This window comes from Biomphalaria glabrata, chromosome 13 (genome assembly GCF_947242115.1).
Source record: "Biomphalaria glabrata chromosome 13, xgBioGlab47.1, whole genome shotgun sequence".
NCBI classification, from domain to species: domain Eukaryota; kingdom Metazoa; phylum Mollusca; class Gastropoda; family Planorbidae; genus Biomphalaria; species Biomphalaria glabrata.
In genome coordinates this window covers 35,114,817-35,134,125 of record NC_074723.1, presented here as the reverse complement: position 1 = coordinate 35,134,125, position 19,309 = coordinate 35,114,817, and the positions used below count along the sequence as shown (strand labels likewise).

At 36.7% G+C, this 19,309-nt stretch overlaps 1 protein-coding gene across 2 annotated transcripts in view; it reads left to right on the top strand.

Annotated features, from left to right (window-relative positions):
* LOC129922258 (ATP synthase subunit a-like) overlaps positions 1–19,309 on the top strand; it is a 45,423-nt gene that overhangs the window by 12,797 nt on the left and 13,317 nt on the right. Inside the window, exon 2 of one of the 2 annotated variants that reach the window (XM_056007403.1) lies at positions 9,906–11,977. The exons of the other annotated variant lie outside the window; for it this stretch is intronic. Within the exon in view, the coding sequence (XP_055863378.1) occupies positions 10,663–11,613 (951 nt within the window). The 5' untranslated portion in view covers positions 9,906–10,662 and the 3' untranslated portion in view covers positions 11,614–11,977. Of the gene's footprint in view, positions 1–9,905; positions 11,978–19,309 lie in introns of those variants that run through there. 2 annotated transcript variants of the gene reach the window in all.

The following is a 19,309-nucleotide window of genomic DNA, read 5'->3' as shown; positions in this document are numbered from 1 at the left end:
TTATTGAGTCATTTTACAGTCTTTTAATTCTTGTGTCTTGTTCGTGTGCTGATTAAATTGAACTCAGCACAAGTAGTAGGTAATTCGCCCGCACTAACAGACGCATACAATCCTCTGATTCACCAACAACTGGATGGCTGCCTGGTCGTGCGGTTTGCGCGCTGGACTGTCGTTCAGATTTATCGATGGTCCAGGTTTCCAACCCTGCCCGCTCCCATCCCCCGTCGTCCTGCGGGAGGTTTGGACTAGGAAGTAAACTATCTTCAACTCTGAAGGAACATCCGAAACATGTAAAACATTTTACAAACATTTTTTTTTACAACTCTGCAGACCCACACACGATAGAAAACGTTGTAGCCATAACATCAGGGCCGGTCTTATAGGTTGCGGGGCCCTATGCGAAACGGATTGCGCGGGGGCCTAATTTGGGTTGTCATAAGAATAATAAGGGGAAAATACGATTTTGTAGGCCTATTAGAAAATACATTCGTCTTTGCATTTTATTCATTCTTTACTAAGTACAAAATCACTGTTAAATTAACTTTACGAGCCATCTACAGTAGATAATAGTTTTCCAACAAAAAGAAGATAAACATTCAGATTTGCATTTTAGATTTAAAATCGACTAGCGAGTAGGATTGGCGTTTTCCATATTGAATGACACCTCGAAATGACAATTTTGTCTGGGTTAAGGAATTTATAAGATTTTAATAATCTCAGGACATTTTCATGACTTTTTCTTATATTTTTTTAATTTTAGAAGAATTCCTGGAACCTTTTAATAATTAGTTAAATGGTTTAATTTAATAAATTACACCTAGAATTCGCATCGCGCGGGGCCTATGAAAGTACGGGGCCCACTGCGGCCCCATAGGTTGCAGTGGCCTAAGACCAGCCCTGCATAACATGATTACAGTTTAAGAAACAGGAATAATTGTTTTAATGAAACTAAAAAGACAGTAGCAAGAGGCGCTGAAAACAGACAGCGATCTTTCGAATAGAAGATTTTCCTGTATGATGAATAGGTTTATCTGAGTAAGACGATATATACATATATAGTGTAGAGCAGTGTTTCCATAACGCCTTGTACATTCGAAAACTAGATCAGATACAATAAAGAGCAGTGAGATTCATAACAAATATTCAAATTTAAAAAATAAAGTTTAAATCACTAACTTTAGAAACCCTTCAGCGTAGAAGACTTGAAAGTAAGGTAGCAATATAATAGTGTTACCAATAGACAGTGATAGGTAGAGGTCAACGTATGACCCCGGCGAGATGACACAGCAGCGAGTGTTCTCTGGAATGTACGTGTATAAACAAAACAGGATGTGACGTGTCCTCACGTGTTGTTCCAGGGGACGAACCGATCTAAGAAGGGGGCGTTACTAATCAACAGTGACAGATAGAGGTCAGTACGTGTGACCCCGGCTTGATGACACTGCAGCAGGTGTTCTCTGGAATCTACATGTATAAATAAAGACAGGATGTGACGTTTCCTCACGTGTTGTTGCAGATGATACTAGCAGTGTTTGTGCAACTTTGGACAAGCGATTAGGGACTCTATATAAGCCAGAGAGTTAATGTGAAAGTCAGTCGTGAGGGAGCCGTTACAGTCGATACAGTCGATGTAAGACGTGTGCGGCTCTGATTCGGTAGACTTGAGTACGACTTGGTTCAGCTTTGGGAGACCTGGAGCGACACTGGGAAGTGTGTCGTTGGTCTGTTCTGTGGAATACGGCTCGATGCAAGTTGAGAAGAGATGAATTGCAACGAAGTGAAGAGATGAATTGCGACGAAATATAGCTAACTGTAAACTGACAGATATTGTACAGTCTTCTACGCACTGGCGGATCCAGGGGGGGGGCGGTAGGGGCGATCGCCCCCCCCACTCGGCCGACCCTCCCCCCCCCCCCCCCCGAGGGGGGGGATGGACGAATTTTAGTATAGAATTCACACAATTTGTATACAAATTTATTACTTATGTTAATAATATATACTAATTATTTATATTTCAACCTATTTTTTTATTATTTCGCCCCCTCCTCTAGTATGTTAACCGATTTGGTGGAGTCGGGAGGGGGCAATGGAATCAATCCCGCCCCCCCATACACTTTCGAGAGGGGGGGGGCGGTCCAATTTATTTGTAGAAATCACAGCTTGCTAACAGAATCAATTAAATATCTATATGATTAAAACTTGTTATTGATAGTTTAACTGATCTTTATATTATGTCGTTCCCTGTTTACCGTTTGGGGGTGGGGGGGGGGCGAATACCTCTACTGCCCTTCCCACCTAAACCATTTGAGTGGGGGGGGGGCGGTCCTACTTTTATGGAGAAATCATAGTTTGTGAACAAAATTAGTTGAATTAATATATAAATTTTATATTATGTCGCTCCCTTTCTGGTATCTTGGCCGATTCGGTGGGGTTGGGGGGAGGGCGATTGCATGTACTGCCCTTCCCACTCTAGCCCTCTGAGTGGGGGGGGCGGTCCTATTTTTATGGAGAATCATAGTTTGTGAACAAAATTAGTTGAATATCTATATAATATAAACTACGTATTAATATGTGAACCCATTGTATATTATGTCGTACCATACTCTAATCTCAAATTTTATCATTAGTAAATTTAAATGAAAAAGGGTTGCACCAGGTGGGAAGGGCGATATATGCAATTGCATTTCCCCCATCGGACAAACCAATACTTTTTCTTTTAGTATTATAGTTTAGAAATTTCAAAATGTAAAAAATCTGCCACTAATATAATTTATATATACTATAAATTAAATTCTTATATCGAGTCGCCCTACTTTTTTTTATTCTTAATGCCAAATGCAAACTTTAGCAGAAATTATTAAAGGAGCGAGGATTAATCGTTTTCATTCTACCGCCCCTCCCATTTCCAGAGTTTATGTAATTTCACATGAATTTATCATAATTATTTTAAGAAAGACTTTGCATTGGAAAAGTTAGAATTCAAACGAAAGTTTTCTGTATAAGAATCATGATTGAGATGAGTTCTAAACCGAAAAAAACACATTTATAGTCGCCTTTTCCCAACCTTTACTCAATCTGATATTTTTCTAGTTAAATAAATTTGGGACTATAACTCACAACTTATACTACAATGTTATTGAATATTATTTATCGAATAATTTTTTTTCGGCGGCGATCCTCAAAGCCAAAATCTAAATATGTGGGGTATCTTATCTTTTCAAGGAACAAATCGGTTTTATTTGCAATGTATTAAGGGCCTATAAATTCATATTAGAATATCTTTCAAGTACAATATATTTCAAAAGGTCCTTTTTTTTTAATAGTATGAATAATGAGCTTTAGGTCAGGAGAATGCGTTTCTGCAGTGAAAATGCCAGAAAACGCTTTTGGCGTCGGGGCTTCACCCCGAACTTCATTGATGAATAATGAGCTGTAGATGTCAGGAAAATGCGTTTCTGCAGTGAAGAATGCAAGAAAACGCTTTTGTCCTTTCGGGCTTCGCCCCGAACTACATTGATGAATAATGAGCTGTAGATGTCAAGAAAATGCGTTTCTGCAGTGAAGAATGCAAGAAAACGCTTTTGTCGTCGGGGCCTCGCCCCGAACTCCATTGATGAATAATAAGCGTAGATGTCAGGAGAATGCGTTTCTGCAGTGAAGAATACAAGAAAATGCTTTTAGCGTCAGGGCTTCACCCCGAACTTCATTGATTGATGAATAATAAGCTGTAGATGTCAGGAGAATGCGTTTCTGTAGTGAAGAATAGAAGAAAATGCTTTTGTCGTCGGGGCTTTGCCCCGAACTTCATTAATGAATAATGAGCTGTAGATGTCAGGAGAATGCGTTTCTGCAGTGAACAATGTAAGAAAACGCTTTTGGCGTCGGGGCTTCGCCCCGAACTCCATTGATGAAAAGTAAGCGTAGATGTCAGCAGAATGCGTTTCTGCAGTAAAGAATACAAGAAAGCTTTTAGCGTCGGGGCTTCGCCCCGAACTTCATTGATTGATGAATATAAGGTGTAGATGTCAGGAGAATGCGTTTCTGTAGTGAAGAATAGAAGAAAATGCTTTTGTCGTCGGGGCTTCGCCCCGAACTCCATTGATGAATGATGAGCTGTAGATGTCAGGAGAATGCCTTTCTGTAGTGAAGAATAGAAGAAAATGCTTTTGTCGTCGGGGCTTCGCCCCGAACTCCATTGATGAATGATGAGCTGTAGATGTCAGGAGAATGCGTTTCTGCAGTGAAGAATGCAAGAAAACGCTTTTGGCGTCGGGGCTTCGCCCCGAACTCCATTGATGAATAGTAAGCTTTAGATGTCAGGAGAATGCGTTTCTGCAGTGAAGAATGCAAGAAAACGCTTTTGTCGTCGGGGCTTTGCCCCAAACCCCACTAGGGAACCTTATAGCGTTGCCCCACTTTTTCGGCGAAGGTTGAGTAATGCTGCTTTTTAAAATTCTCATATATATATATATATATATATATATATATATATATATATGTGTGTGTGTGTGTGTGTGTGCACGTTTATGCATAGGGTTAGGGTTTACTGGGCGTTAGGGTTAGGTTTGGAAAAAAATCGCCCCCCCCACTCCAAAGTTCTGGATCCGCTAGTGCTTCTACGCTACATGCTACAGTGACGAATTGTTAGAGTTAATAGTCAATAAAGTTATATGAAACTGAAAGTTGAGTCGTCAAGATCTTTGCTGTGTTTTTATTTGTGTGCCTACTAGTACATCTAGCCAGAAGATTCAGAAATACGTAACAATACTTATATATATAAAATTAAGCCATAATCTTCAAACTCAAAAAAAAACAAAGACACAAAGATAAAGGAATGTTCCTTGTTCCATATGCTAGGACAAATGTGTACAAATGCTCCTTCTTCCCTAATGCTATTAGAGCATGGAAGGGGTTGCCTGAGCCAGCTAGGAAAACCAGTGACTTGGCATAATTTAAGTCATTGATTAACATGTATGATTAGATTGACCAAGGAACACGCGTAGGACGTAATTATCTTTTTTTTTTAATTAACGTCTATAATATATAAGATAAGATTCCGAGTGTTTAGCGAAACACTGCTTTTTTTTTTTCGTTGTTTTTTTTTTTCTGTCTGTTTAAATATAAGATAATTAAATCACATTCTCCATTTTTTTATATTTTAAAGTATAAACTATTTTTAAAAATATAAAGATTTAGACGTTGATTTCGATATGACTATCAAGGTATTATCTCCATCAGGAAGCATCGCTTCTTGATAGTAGGCACGATACTAGCACTCTGCATACTTTTATTTGGTGTGGGGCCAAGTAATTTTTTTTTTAAAAGGAAACCTCGGCACTTGCGCTAATCCAGCGGTTCTCAACCTTTTATGCTCGGCGACCCCTTTTTACAATCCCCCACTTAGCCGCGACCCCCCCCCTCCCCCGCACACACACAGCAAATGAAGAATAGACAAAAACAATCCATTTTTTCAATGGTCTTTGGCGACCCCTGGCAAATTGTCAATCGACCCCCAAGAGGGTCGCGATCCACAGGTTGAGAACCCCTGCGCTAATCAATTTTAGCTTTGTCGTCATAGGAATCCTTGGGTCTAAGGCCTCTTTTTTGGTCTTTCTATGCCTCTTTTTTTGCGGCCCTCGAGCCTCTTTTTTTTTATTTTATTATTATTATTTTTTTTTAATTATAAGTTCTCACATTTCACAAATATTAAATTATAAAGAATTAAAATTAAAATTTGAGATATGATTCATCCATACTTAATTAGTAATTTTAAAAAGTAAATCTACCTAAATAGCAGGTAGAAAGTTCAAGATTAAAGAAAGCAAACAAAACTTGATCTGTCTTGTGAAGATTAGTCTCTGGAGTTGGTTGTCTGCTAAAAAACTTTGGATCTATGTATTGAACAGCTGATGTAATTAATAGTTGAAGTTTTCCTTCCTAATTAATATTTCTCTTTTTTTTTTTTTGATAAGAAAAACAATATTTTTTAAACTTTGAGGTAATATAATTAATACCTTACAAATATTCCTAGTTGAAAAAGCAAGGTTATATTTAAAGACCTTGTTCAGGCTGTCTTGAGGTCAACTCAAGATGACTTGAATTTCAACCAATTACTCTGTAAGCGTTTGAGTTTTATTGTTCGGGTGTATTCAGTGTAGTTGATCAACAATACAGAATAAACAAGACGATGGATTTAACGAGTAAAGAGATGTGGTCAACACAGATGAACAATTAGGATAACTATGTTTATTCTAAGAAAAGGCCACAGTAAAAGTATGTCAACTAAACACGTCGTTACCCTAGAGGATTCTATCGCTAACTGATTTTCCAGTCTCTAACCCAACATATCCCACATGTCACTAGTCCCGTTCAATATGCGTCTTCTTTGGTGCGTCGCTAAATAACTAAACTATAAATAAGGTGTCTAACAGTTTAAAGACCAATAACTTTAGTAACTAACATAAGATAGATACATTTCCAATCATCTAATAACAATTTTTTGTTTCTGTAAATTCCCGAGGTAAGGTATTATAACCCTTTATCAGCAAGGTTGACAGGAGTCTGATAAAGTTATTATGATTGTAAAATGTGAACAGTTTTGCGATATTGCTTTCACTTCTTTCTAGTTTAACGGTTACATATATTTCTAACTTTATAATGACACTCAATATTAAAATAACGAATAGCAATGAAAGGAAACCTCAGAATTTGCATATTTAATTTTAGCTTTATCATCAGAGAAATCCTTTTTTTTTTTTTTTTTAATAGGAAACCTCAGAATTGGCGCTATTCAATTTTAGCTTTATCATCATAGGAATCCTTGGGCCTTAGGCCTCTTTTCTTTGCCTCTTTTTGGGGGGCTTTTTTGGGGGTTTTATATGGGCCCTCTTGCCTCTTTTGTGGGCTTTTTTTTTTTATAAAGTTTTTTATTTGTAAGTTCTCATAATTAACAAGTATTAAATCATAAACAATTGAAAAATGATTAACCTAAAATATAATAATAGTAATAGAAATATTATTTAATATCAAAGACATACTACCTAACCATTGAAACCACTAGAGACAGAAAAATGATACAAGTATTCTCTACCCCCGAACAATCAACACAATATCAAATATCCCTGACCCCCAACACCCTATTTCTGGAATACTACCTGAGTATTGTACAAGTATATCCTGGTCGTGCGGTTTGTGCGCTGGACTGTCGTTCGGATTTATCGACGGTCGAGGGTTCAAACCCTGCCCGCTCCCATCCCCCGTCGTCCTGCGGGAGGTTTGGACTAGGAAGAAAACTATCTTCAACTCTGAAGGAACATCCGAAACATGTAAAACATTATACAAAACAAACATTTTTATATGAAAATCAAACTTGATAATTCTCTACCCTAAAATCCATTATTTTCCTAAATGTCAACTCTAAGTGATTTGGATCAAACACCTTATTATTATGTAGAGCTTTGAGCCAGCTAGCCCAAATAAGATTCCTGTATTCGGAAACAATAATCAAGTTATAGTTCTATATCATTTTATTTGTTAGTTTCGGCAGCATGTTTAAAACAATAGACAAGTTAACATTTACATAGTTGCCACAGTTGGCTTCTAATAAGTCCCTTACAGTACTTTTTACTTTAAGGAATAATGGACATTCCAAATACATGTGTTTCTCATTATGAGCATTTTCAAGATGGTATGATTTACATTTACGGTCATTTGCCCGTTTTCTAACCATAGGGGTCATCCCAAAGATAAGTCTATAACTTATCTCTCTAGCTTTTGGTTGCATATGTTTGAATTTTAAAACAGATAAAAAAATCCTTTTAACATGCTGTTTTTGTAAGATAAAGTGACTTGCATGTATGCTCCACATAATAAAGATCTGAATCTTTAACCAAAGTTGCAGAATACTGAAGTAAAAGAGGTAATGGCTTTTTTATTTATATTTTGGTACTCTTTAGAAAAATCCGAGCAGAAATCATTTAATGGTGGATCTTTCATTGTTTCTTTGTATCTAATTAGAGTCAGAATCGAATTCCGGTCGTTCCCCCTTTTTATGTTTTATAAATGCTTTTCTATTGTTAGTCTAGATCAGGGGTGGGCAAATGCCGACCCGCGGGCCACACGTGGCCCGCAATAGTGTTTTATGCGGCCCGCGAACACCTATAGAAATCAGGAGTGCTCACATATTATACAATGCAATTATATTCGAAATAAATAATTATAAATATCTATATAAATTATTGAAACATCTGATTCTTATGACTTATGATGAAGAGGCTAAAGAAACATTGTCCCTACAAGTATTTCTAAAAAGCTTAAGACTAATGTCTTTTTATAGTTCTAAGTCTGGTTGTATATCACTAGAATTTTATATACTTTGAGTATATTTAGACATGGGCGTATACAGGATTTTTTTTACGATGAGAGGAAATTGAGCTGTGTTATACTTTTTTTTTATTCATTCATTTAGTAGTTACTAAGAGCAAAATTATCGCAGCTACAAAAGGTCATCAGCTTCATAGAGAAGGAATAATTATTTATACAAAACCTTTTTGTAACTTATTTGTCTTTTATGTATTTGTCGTGCGCGCGTGAAGATATCCGCGCATCGGACATTGATATTTTAGCGTATAGGAAGTAGTTTCTTTTAAGTGCGTTTTGTTGTCTAGAATATTGTGTGTGTGTGTGTGTGTGTGTGTGTGTGCTTACGTCATCCTTAGTTCCCACAAGAGAGAGAGGGAGAGAGCTTCTTTTGTGAGCTGGGTAGCTGATTTTTTGGTTCCCCATTGTAAGGGTACGTAAGTACATAGTTTTATTATGTAAACTGATCTTTCGGTACGGGTGTCGCTATTGAAAAGTTCTTTCTTGTAGCGGCATCGCTAGATCTAGGTTTTCTTGTCGTTTCAGGGTGTTAGGCTTTGGGCTATGGGAAAGGGTGTCGTCTTTCCGCCCTTGGAGTTGTGTAGTAACTATCGGTGTTGAGGTGTAGGGAGTTGAGGTTCTGTTGGGCGCCGAGATGGAGTGTCAGCGTGAAGGTGTGTTACGGAAACTTGTTGGTGTGATACTAGACTAATTATTAATCAAATACTAACTTCAATGATATTGATGTGTATGTAAATATGTTTGAAAATTACAATTAAGTATAATTAAATATTGTTCCTGTTGACAACTGTTGTTATTCACTAAATGTTCAGTTGAATGACTGTTATTCGATGTTCGTATTTTACATGCCATTACCTTTAGGTTCTTGTGTTACTCTGTTCAGGCTGGGGATACGGGACCATAATATCATACCCTATCTAAGGGACAAAACCCACCTGACAGTAATTACTTTTGAAGTTTGTTGGGTTTATTTAAAGTTTTTTTTTTTTGTTATGCTTATGCATAAAAAAACTAAATCAATAAATCTATGTAAAAAAAAAATCATGTTAACTTAAAAACGCATATTTAAAAAAAAAATAGTGTATAAGTAATTTTCTACAGTGTCGTAGGGTTAACAGTCAAAGTGTTACTTTTAATATTGCAGCGTATACAGTCTTAATACGACACGCGACAATGTCAAAACAAGTTGAAAAACAGAACGTCGATTAAGATTTCAATTTTTCAAAGAATACATTCCGTTTATTGTTAAATCACATGATAATACTACCGCTCTAATGAAAAGATGAGACAATTAAAAATAAATATGTAGTTTAAACATCTTGTAACAGCTTACATAAAAATGAATTTTAAAAAATAAAATAAAATGCCATGACTAATCCATTATGGTTTTGACTTGCAAACAGCCAACATTTACAAAAATAAAAACACAAACTAATAAAATGCTCAGAAAACACATAGATGAAGGGCACATTTCTTATTCCACATGCTAGAGAAAGTACATAAAATTCTTTTTCTTTCTTCCCTAGTACATTAGAGCGTGGAACGGATTGCCTGAATCAGACAAAGGTTGAAGATAATTACTTCCTAGTCCAAACCTCCCGCAGGACGACGCGGGGATGGGAGCGGGCAGGGTTTGAACCCTGGACCATCGATAAATCTGAACGACAGTCCAGCGCGCAAACCGCACGACCAGGCAGCCATAGAGGGACAGAGAGATTCTTATGACACAGAGAAAATCCACCTGTCTGACGTGATGCTTGAGTGACTTTGGCATGAATTCCTTGTTTCATTTTTCTACCGTTGTAGTTATTTTTTTGTTTGTTAGGTGCTATGTTAAAGTTTGAAAATAATAATATTAAATAGTAGTAATAAAAATAATAATTGCTTGCAATTAACGTTTCTCTGTTTTACTTTCTTCCCTCTTTGTTTGTTTCTTTCCTATTTCTTCCAGTTTTTTTTCTTTTCTCTTTTTTCATTGTGTATACACTTTCTTTCTCCCCCTTCTTTCTATCTCGGTGTCTCTATTTTATTCTGTCTCAATTGTCACTCTGTATTTCTCTGTCTTTATCTTTTTCTTTCTTTCTCTGTCTATCTCACAGTCTCGTCTTTCTGTCTCTGCCTGTTTATCTTTTTCTCTCTGTCTCTCTATCTGTTATTTCTCTCTGTCTCTCTTTGCCACTCTTTCTGGATGGATGTCTTTCTGTCTCTGCCTGTTTATCTTTTTCTCTCTGTCTCTCTGTCTGTTATTTCTCTCTGTCTCTCTTTGCCACTCTTTCTGGATGGATGTCTTTCTGTCTCTGCCTGTTTATCTTTTTCTCTCTGTCTCTCTATCTGTTATTTCTCCCTGTCTCTCTTTGCCACTCTTTCTGGATGGATGTCTTTCTGTCTTTCTGTCTCTGCCTGTTTATCTTTTTCTCTCTGTCTCTCTTGGCCACTCTTTCTGGATGGATGTCTTTCTGTCTCTGCCTGTTTATCTTTTTCTCTCTGTCTCTCTATCTGTTATTTCTCCCTGTCTCTCTTTGCCACTCTTTCTGGATGGATGTCTTTCTGTCTTTCTGTCTCTGCCTGTTTATCTTTTTCTCTCTGTCTCTCTTGGCCACTCTTTCTGGATGGATGTCTTTCTGTCTCTGCCTGTTTATCTTTTTCTCTCTGTCTCTCTATCTGTTATTTCTCTCTGTCTCTCTTGGCCACTCTTTCTGGATGGATGTCTTTCTGTCTCTGCCTGTTTATCTTTTTCTCTCTGTCTCTCTATCTGTTATTTCTCTCTGTCTCTCTTGGCCACTCTTTCTGGATGGATGTCTTTCTGTCTCTGCCTGTTTATCTTTTTCTCTCTGTCTCTCTATCTGTTATTTCTCTCTGTCTCTCTTGGCCACTCTTTCTGGATGGATGTCTTTCTGTCTCTGCCTGTTTATCTTTTTCTCTCTGTCTCTCTATCTGTTATTTCTCTCTGTCTCTCTTGGCCACTCTTTCTGGATGGATGTCTTTCTGTCTCTGCCTGTTTATCTTTTTCTCTCTGTCTCTCTATCTGTTATTTCTCTCTGTCTCTCTTGGCCACTCTTTCTGGATGGATGTCTTTCTGTCTCTGCCTGTTTATCTTTTTCTCTCTGTCTCTCTGTTATTTCTCCCTGTCTCTCTTTGCTACTCTCTCTGGATGGATGGCGTGATAGGTTCCGTTCTCTCTTTCTCTGTGTCGTAAGAATCTCTCTGTCCCTCTATATCTGTTATTCTCTTTGAATCTCTCTCTCTCTCTCTGTGTCTCTCTCTTTACTTTGCTTTCTTTGCTTTTTATTTTACCTTTATTCTTTTTCTTTCATTTTTTTGTCTTCTTTTATTTTTCCTTTTTTTTTTTGTAATTATTTCCCCTTAGAGTTATTGTGTTGTTTTTTTAAACTAAACCTCTGTAGATGTATTATATCTTAACTAATAAAACTTCAAATAACTTAAGTAGCTCTCTTGTGAAACAAGGATTCATACCAAAGTCTCTCAAGCATCACGCCAGAGAGGTGGATTGGATAAAATGATTAATCAGGGGAAACACAAGAGTTCTTGACTGCCTGTTTTGAGTGGTGTCATATCTTCTATGAGATGATAAAATGGTCAAATCGTGACAATGTTTACAAAAGATAATTATTATGTTTTTCTTTAAATGGAATTTAGCGAAATATATACAAATGCAGTGGCGTATCTAGAGTAAGGGTGGGAGGGGGGGCCAAATAAGTATTTAAATATTAATTAAAATGCAGGGCCCCCCAAAGGATGGCTAATTGCTAGCTACGCCCTGTACGAGAAGAACCTGGCTAACATCGAGTAAAAGAAATACTAAAATAAGTAGGTTGATATCATCATATCCGCCATATTTGAACACAGTACTCTGGAATCTGGATACATAGTATTTTTCACAAGAAAGTTCCTTAAGTTATTTGAAGTTTTATTAGTTAAGATATAAAACACCTACAGCGGTTTATTTAAACACAACAACAGAATAAGTCTAAGGTGAAATAATTACAAAGCTTATATCAGTGATGCCCAACCTTATTCGCCAGGCGGGCCGTTTTAATTTCCGACACTCGTGTCGCGGGCCACATCGTCGAATAGATGAAAAAAAATGAAATAGAGAATAATTCCATTTTAAATAGTTTTATTAGAAACCTGTAGCACTACTTGGCCAACTTACACACGTAAGGCGGTTATGTAAGATAGGTCTCATCCGTTTTATTTCTGAAAGGTTTGTCTGCTCAATGAAGTGCTTGTAAACATTGTGATCGTCCTTAACACTTCATTTCGGAAACTTGCAAAGTTTCATCAGGCAACACGGCCAAGAAATGAACTGTCTGCATCACTCTAAATTTCTCAGACAGTGATGCCTGGCTTTGTAAGTCAATCAATTCCAGTTGCAGATCTATCGGGGTAATTCTCAGTGGCAGTAAAAACATTTCAAAATCTGCTGCTTTGTCATTTAGTTTTGCAATGCGATAACTGCTTTTTTATCCGGGACTAATTCTTTCACCCCTGCTAGAAAGCACTTTTTTACGCAACATTTCTCATAATTTGAGCAACTCTGTAACTTGTCCTTACCGTGGACTCATTTCACTCATTTCTTGTCTCTTTTTTCTCGCCAGTCGCTTTAATCATTCAACTAGGCGTAGCTTAGCGATCTTTTTCAGGGCGGTTAAAACCAACAATGCAGCCATAACTTTTTATGTTTTGATTTTGCAAATGACTTTTTGTTATAAGTTTTAAAAACAGAAACATTTCTGAATCTTGTTGGCGTATGTTCCACAAAAGCAAAGATGTCTTCACTTTTTTCCGGAAGTTTCTACTTTCATATTCTAGTTTTCGCTCCTATGACTCTCATTTCATTAACGCTCCAATATTAGATGGTACTACCATTCTCTTTGATATCAAAAGAACTTTACCAAAAACTGATTCAGAATTGATGCCCCTGTGTTACACACAACATATTACACGACTAGCTCAAGACAGCAGCGGAATTATTCAAGAACCTAAAACAACTGTCAACACTTGTAAAAAAAAAATAAACCTCGTGTTCATTAAAAAAAAATACTACTATGACTTTAGAATGCCGTAGATTAGAATGAAATCCATCCAAGAAAAAGTGCAAGTCCTAAAGTAGAAAAATACATTTTCAACCTTTTAAAAAAATTTCTTCACTTTGTGCCGAGGTTTAGGCGGGCCGGATGGAAGCACGTCGCGGGCCGGATCTGGCCCGCGGGCCGTAGTTTGGGCATCACTGGCTTATATCAACTCACTTTGGTACAAATTTTAAACACTCTTATTTCTCCAGCTTCCTATTCTCGGATCGAGTTAACAATTTTTCATTATTTCAAGCAAACATAAATCAACCACAAAATAACCAATTCGCTTACTAAATAGTGGTAATTAATTTTTTTAAAAATCCTTCTACTATGAGGATCATACAGTAATGATATACTTTGCTTGTTTATTTCCTTAATTAGTGTCTACAATCACCTTGAAAATATTTACCTACACAGAAAACAGAAATAAATTTGACCAGTGAACTTAGAAATAAACGGATCCTCTCTAGCAATCCTAAATTCTAGATCTAAATGAATAGGATCAAACTAGACTAATGAGAGAGAGAGAGAGAGAGAGAGAGAGAGAGAGAGAGAGTGAGAGAGAGAGAGCTCAGTGAATGGCTTTAGGGACTATCACTTAGTACAGGGGTGGGCAACCTTTTTGTATCGAGGGCCGCATTTTTTTAAATTTGGGAATGGCGGGCCGCATTTATATATATATATATATATATATATATATATATATATATATATATATATATATATATATATATATATATATATATATATATAGGCCTATATATATATATATATATATATATATATATATATATATATATATATATATATATACAACTTAGAAAGATACTCTAGCTAACTGTGTAGAATGTCTTTTAATTCGTATTTACACTATTATATTCACGTTTCTTTTTTTCCACACTCCACGTTAAGGAAATACAACAAGAGTTAGCAAATTTTGAAACCCATTTTACGATTTTTGTTTTAAATTGCTGTCGTCTTTTTATATCACAATATCCCCACAAATATACAGTTGTACTTAATGTGCAGTATTTTACTTTTTACACTGGTGCATATTGTTCCAGAACTGTGATACTAGCTTATTAGTTGTTACCCTTGTGATTGCTGTCTAATTAGAGCCAGTCAAAAACGACCAGTAATAATTATACTTGTTTAGTTTCCACAAAAAAAAAAAAATGCTTGTTCACTCAATGAGACAATATATGTTCCGGAAGTTAAATGTCGGGACGAGCCAAATTTGACCTTGCGGAGCATCGCCAGAGATTGCTGACCATGTCCTTCAATGGTGCATACTAAATCAAGAGACCCGAACAAGACTCTGGCCCCTAAACCCTCATATAGAATCAAAACTATTCCGAGAACTGCCTGATCTGGAAACCACTGCGTGGTTAATCTCACATGTAGGATTACTGATCTGAACCCTCAAACATGTAAAATGAGAACAAAGAAGAACAGACGTATGTGTACCCAAATAGTGTGAACAGCAGCAAAGTTTTTTTTAAAGTGTGGAATTACAGCTTCTGGCCCCCAAAAGACTCATGTGGAAGTACTGACTGGAACTTCTCTTTGAACAGAGTTATGGCCTCAGGAGTAGAATCAGCTTTTGCACTAAGTGGTGAGCTGATGGTATTGAAATACGGTTCTTGACGTCTTATAATTCGATTTTATAAATTGCACAATTAAGGAATCTAAATAATTCTTGTACTTATTATTTCACTAGAAATAGTTTCACCTTTCAATGATAAACCTGTTTTCTTTTGCTTGCTTGTAAAAATGGGAAAGCCTTGTTTGAAAAGATTTAACATGCATATTTATTTCATATGCAAGAGGCCCATTGCAATGGTATTTATGAAACACATGAAATCTGTCTTCCACTCTTCATTAGAAATACTGGTAACAAAGTTGCAGTCAATGTCCTTCAAGTAACATAACAATTTCTTACTTGAGATTTTATATTCTTCTCATTTACCTTGCCCATGCTAAGATAGCGGATAGATTGGAATACTTGTTCATAAATCGAAACTACCAGTTGTTAACATCCCCTAGCTCTATTTAATTTGAATAACAATTCCTTTAGGTTAATAACATATTAAAATTTTATGCAGCTTTGTGCAAACTTTCATGTTTAGAGTTTATGGTTGGGATATTTTTTTTATAAAAAAAAAAACAACTAGTTTACTCAGTCAAAGATCAAGCTCCATCAGTTGTTACACTTGCCATCTTGTTCCAAGCCTACCCAACATTCAACACAGTTCTTCATAGCATCGAATAAATACTGACCATAGATTGTGTCTTCTATTGAGTGTATTGATGTATAGCCAATAAGCATATTCTTCGTTTACTTGAAACTTTTTTATAATGAGACAGTTTCAATAATTTATATAGATATTATTTTTAATACATTTGCATTTTTATATGTATATACTGTGGGCACACCTGATTTCAGTAGGAGTCGGCGGGCCGCATAAAATACTCTAACGGGCCGCATGTGGCCCGCGGGCCGTAATTTGCCCACCCGTGACTTAGTACATCGGTAAATAAAAAAGTTATTATGATCTGACATTGTCCCATGGAACATTTAACCCATCAAGCCGTCCAGCCAAGTAACACAGACCTGCCAATCATCTTTATGACAAACACTATTTTTAGGTCCAGCTCAACAAAAGGTCAATGTGAATCACATTCCATTAACGGAATATTTTCTCATTTCTGTTGATCCCCTTAGTGCGCTGTTTTCAAGAGAATGGGGAAAGGGGGGGGGAGGGGGAAGACGAGACGGATCAGAAACTGGACGGGGGAAAAAAAGGAGTGGCCAGGTGGCCAGGTGGCCTGGTGGCCTGGTCGTGTAAGCTTTGCGAGACGTGTAGGTATCAGACAAGGGTGATTATATGACCTTCACGGTTGAAAGCTTGCTAGCGGGCATTTAAAAAAAGACCAAAAAAAAAAACAAAAAAAAAAAAACAAGCAAGATATATTTTTTGAATAAAGCATTTAACAAAGTGAAAGAACCGAAAAAAAAACCGCTGCCGTTTATATCTCAATACTGCAAGTATTAGCTCTCTTTTTCTGTATAAAACAAAATTAAAGAATTACCACAAATTGATTAACCAATGGGTTCATTTTGTAATATTGATTCATGTATCGTCATCGTCTGTGAATTTCAACTTTAATTCGACAATGGGAATCGCAGGAAATAAAAAGTTGAACAAAACTTTAAATTAAAAAGGGCAAAACTTCACATTTACAGCCACGTATCAATTAGTAGCCATGAATTGTAACCAATGATTTACATTCTGCTAAGTCACTGGTTTTCCTGGCTGGCTCAGGCAACCCATTCCATGCTTTAATAGCGTTAGGGAAGAAGAAGCTTTGTACAAATTTGTCCTAGCATATGGAACGAAGCATGTGTCTTTACACCGATATAGTCCCCTTATTACGTTTCGACACGTTTTTTTTTCTCATACTCGGATCAAATTGAAATTTTGCGTAATGATTCATAGTCGATAACAATACACGAATCAATCCAAAAATTTACCAATTAGCTAATCACTTAGTACTAATTAAATTAATTTTTTTATACAGCAAAAAGGGAGATAAATGGAAGTTCTTAGCGGTTCCTTCCCTTAGATAATTAATTCGCGTGGTGGTCTACTAGTCAATTATTCCAGTAGCTCGTGGAACACCTATTAAGGCCTCGCGGAACATTAGGGTTTCGGGAACACAATTTGGGAACCACTAAGCTAATCGATCATCATTAAGGGGAGACATATTTTAATGTAGTTCTGATACAAATGTCCTCTAAAATTAAAAGCATATGTCAAAATTTCTTTTTTAAAATTAAACAAAACCGTCAACGCCCAAACAACAATTCCAATGTATCCAGATATTAGAGCAGGCGAGGTGGGGGGGGGGGAGGGGCTGGCTAGGGCTCGTGACTTTTGACCACTGGGGTGGTAATTTGCATACGGGCGAAATGACTCTGGATCAGAAGAATGTTTTTTTGGACATTCCGATGGTCTAGAGCAGTGGTGGGCAACCTTTTTGTATCGAGGGCCGCATTAAAAAAAAAAGTTTGGAAGTGGCGGGCCGCATATATGTATATATCTTAGAAAGATACGCTCGTCAACTGTGTAGAATGTCTTTTAACTCATATTTACAGTGTATTATTCACGTTTCTTTCTTTTTTTCACACTCCGCGTTGAAAAATTACAACAAGAGTTAGCAATTTTTAAAATTAAAATTGCTGTTGTCTTTTTATATCACAATATCCCCACAAATATACATTTTTACTTAATGTGCAGTATTTTACTTTTTACACTCATTCATAATGTTCCGGAACTGTGAAACTAGCTTACCCCTGTGACTTCTGTCAAATTAGTCAGTCAACATTGACCAGTGATTATACTTGTTTAGTTTCCACAAAAATATGTTTGCTAACTGAATGAGACAATAATATATGTTCCGGAAGCTAAATGTCGGGACGAGGGAAACCTGCCCTTATGGAGCATCACCAGAAAATGCTGATCATGTCCTTCAATGGTGCATACTAAATCAAGAGACCCGAACAAGACTCTCCAAAGACTATTCGGAGAACTGCCTTATCTGGAAACCACTTCGCGGTTCATCTCGGATATAGGTTTACTGATCTGAACTCTCCAACATGTAAAATGAAATTGAAGAAGAAGAACAGATGTATGTGTACCCAAATAGTGTGAACAGCAGAAACGTTTTTTTTTATTTTGAAAATACAGATTCTGGCACCCATAAGACTCCCATGGTAGTACTGACTGGAACTTCTCTTGGAGTTATGTCCTCTGGAGCTGAATCAGCTTCTGCGATAAATGGTGAGCTGATAATATTGAAAACTGGTTCTTGACGTTTTAAAATTGGCTTTTATAAATTGCACAATTCAGGAGTCGTAATAAGTGTTGTACTTTTAATGATTTCACTAGAAATAGTTTCACCTTTCAGCAAAGGAAAATGACAAAAACTATTTTCTTTTGCTTGCCTGTAGAAAAGGGAAAGCCTTGTTTGAAAAGATTTAGCATGCATTTATATTTTATATATAAAAAACCAATTGCAATAGCAGTTATAAAAGACATGAAGTTTTGTCTTCCACTCTTCATTAGAAATATTGGTATCAAAGTCACAGTCTATGTCCTTCAAGTAATATAACAATTTCTTCCTTCAGATTTTTTATTTTTTTCATTTGCCTTGCCCATTCTAAGCTAGCGTTACATTGGATTATTTTGTTCATAAATCGGCACTAACCGTGGTTACATCCTTAGCTCTAATAAGTTTAATTATTATGAAATTCTGGCGTTAAAATAACGAAATTTTATGCAGCTTTGTGCAAACTTTCCTGTTTAGAGTTTTTGGTTGGGATATTAAAAAAAAAAATTCTCAGTCGAAGAATGAGTTAAACCAGTTGTTACACTTGCCATCTTGTTCCAAGCCTACTCAGAGATTGTGTCTTAAATCAAGTGTATTGATATATAGCCAATAAGCATAGTCTTCGTTTACTTAAAACTTTTATAATGAGACAGTTTCAATAATTTATATAGATATTATTTTTAATATTGGCATTTTTCGTATGTATATACCAGGGGAACACCTGATTTCTATAGGTGTCGGCGGGCCGCATGAAACACTTCGGCGGGCCGCATGTGGCCCGCGGGCCGTAATTTGCCCACCCCTGGTCTAGAGGTTAATTTCGCTTAGTGCGTTATCGCTAGGCGGTTGGTGTCGAATCCAGAGTCACAGGTTCGAGCCTCGGTCGGCGACACTCATCCCCTCACCCTTTCTCTGGTTTTAACGTTTCAGCTAAGATATAA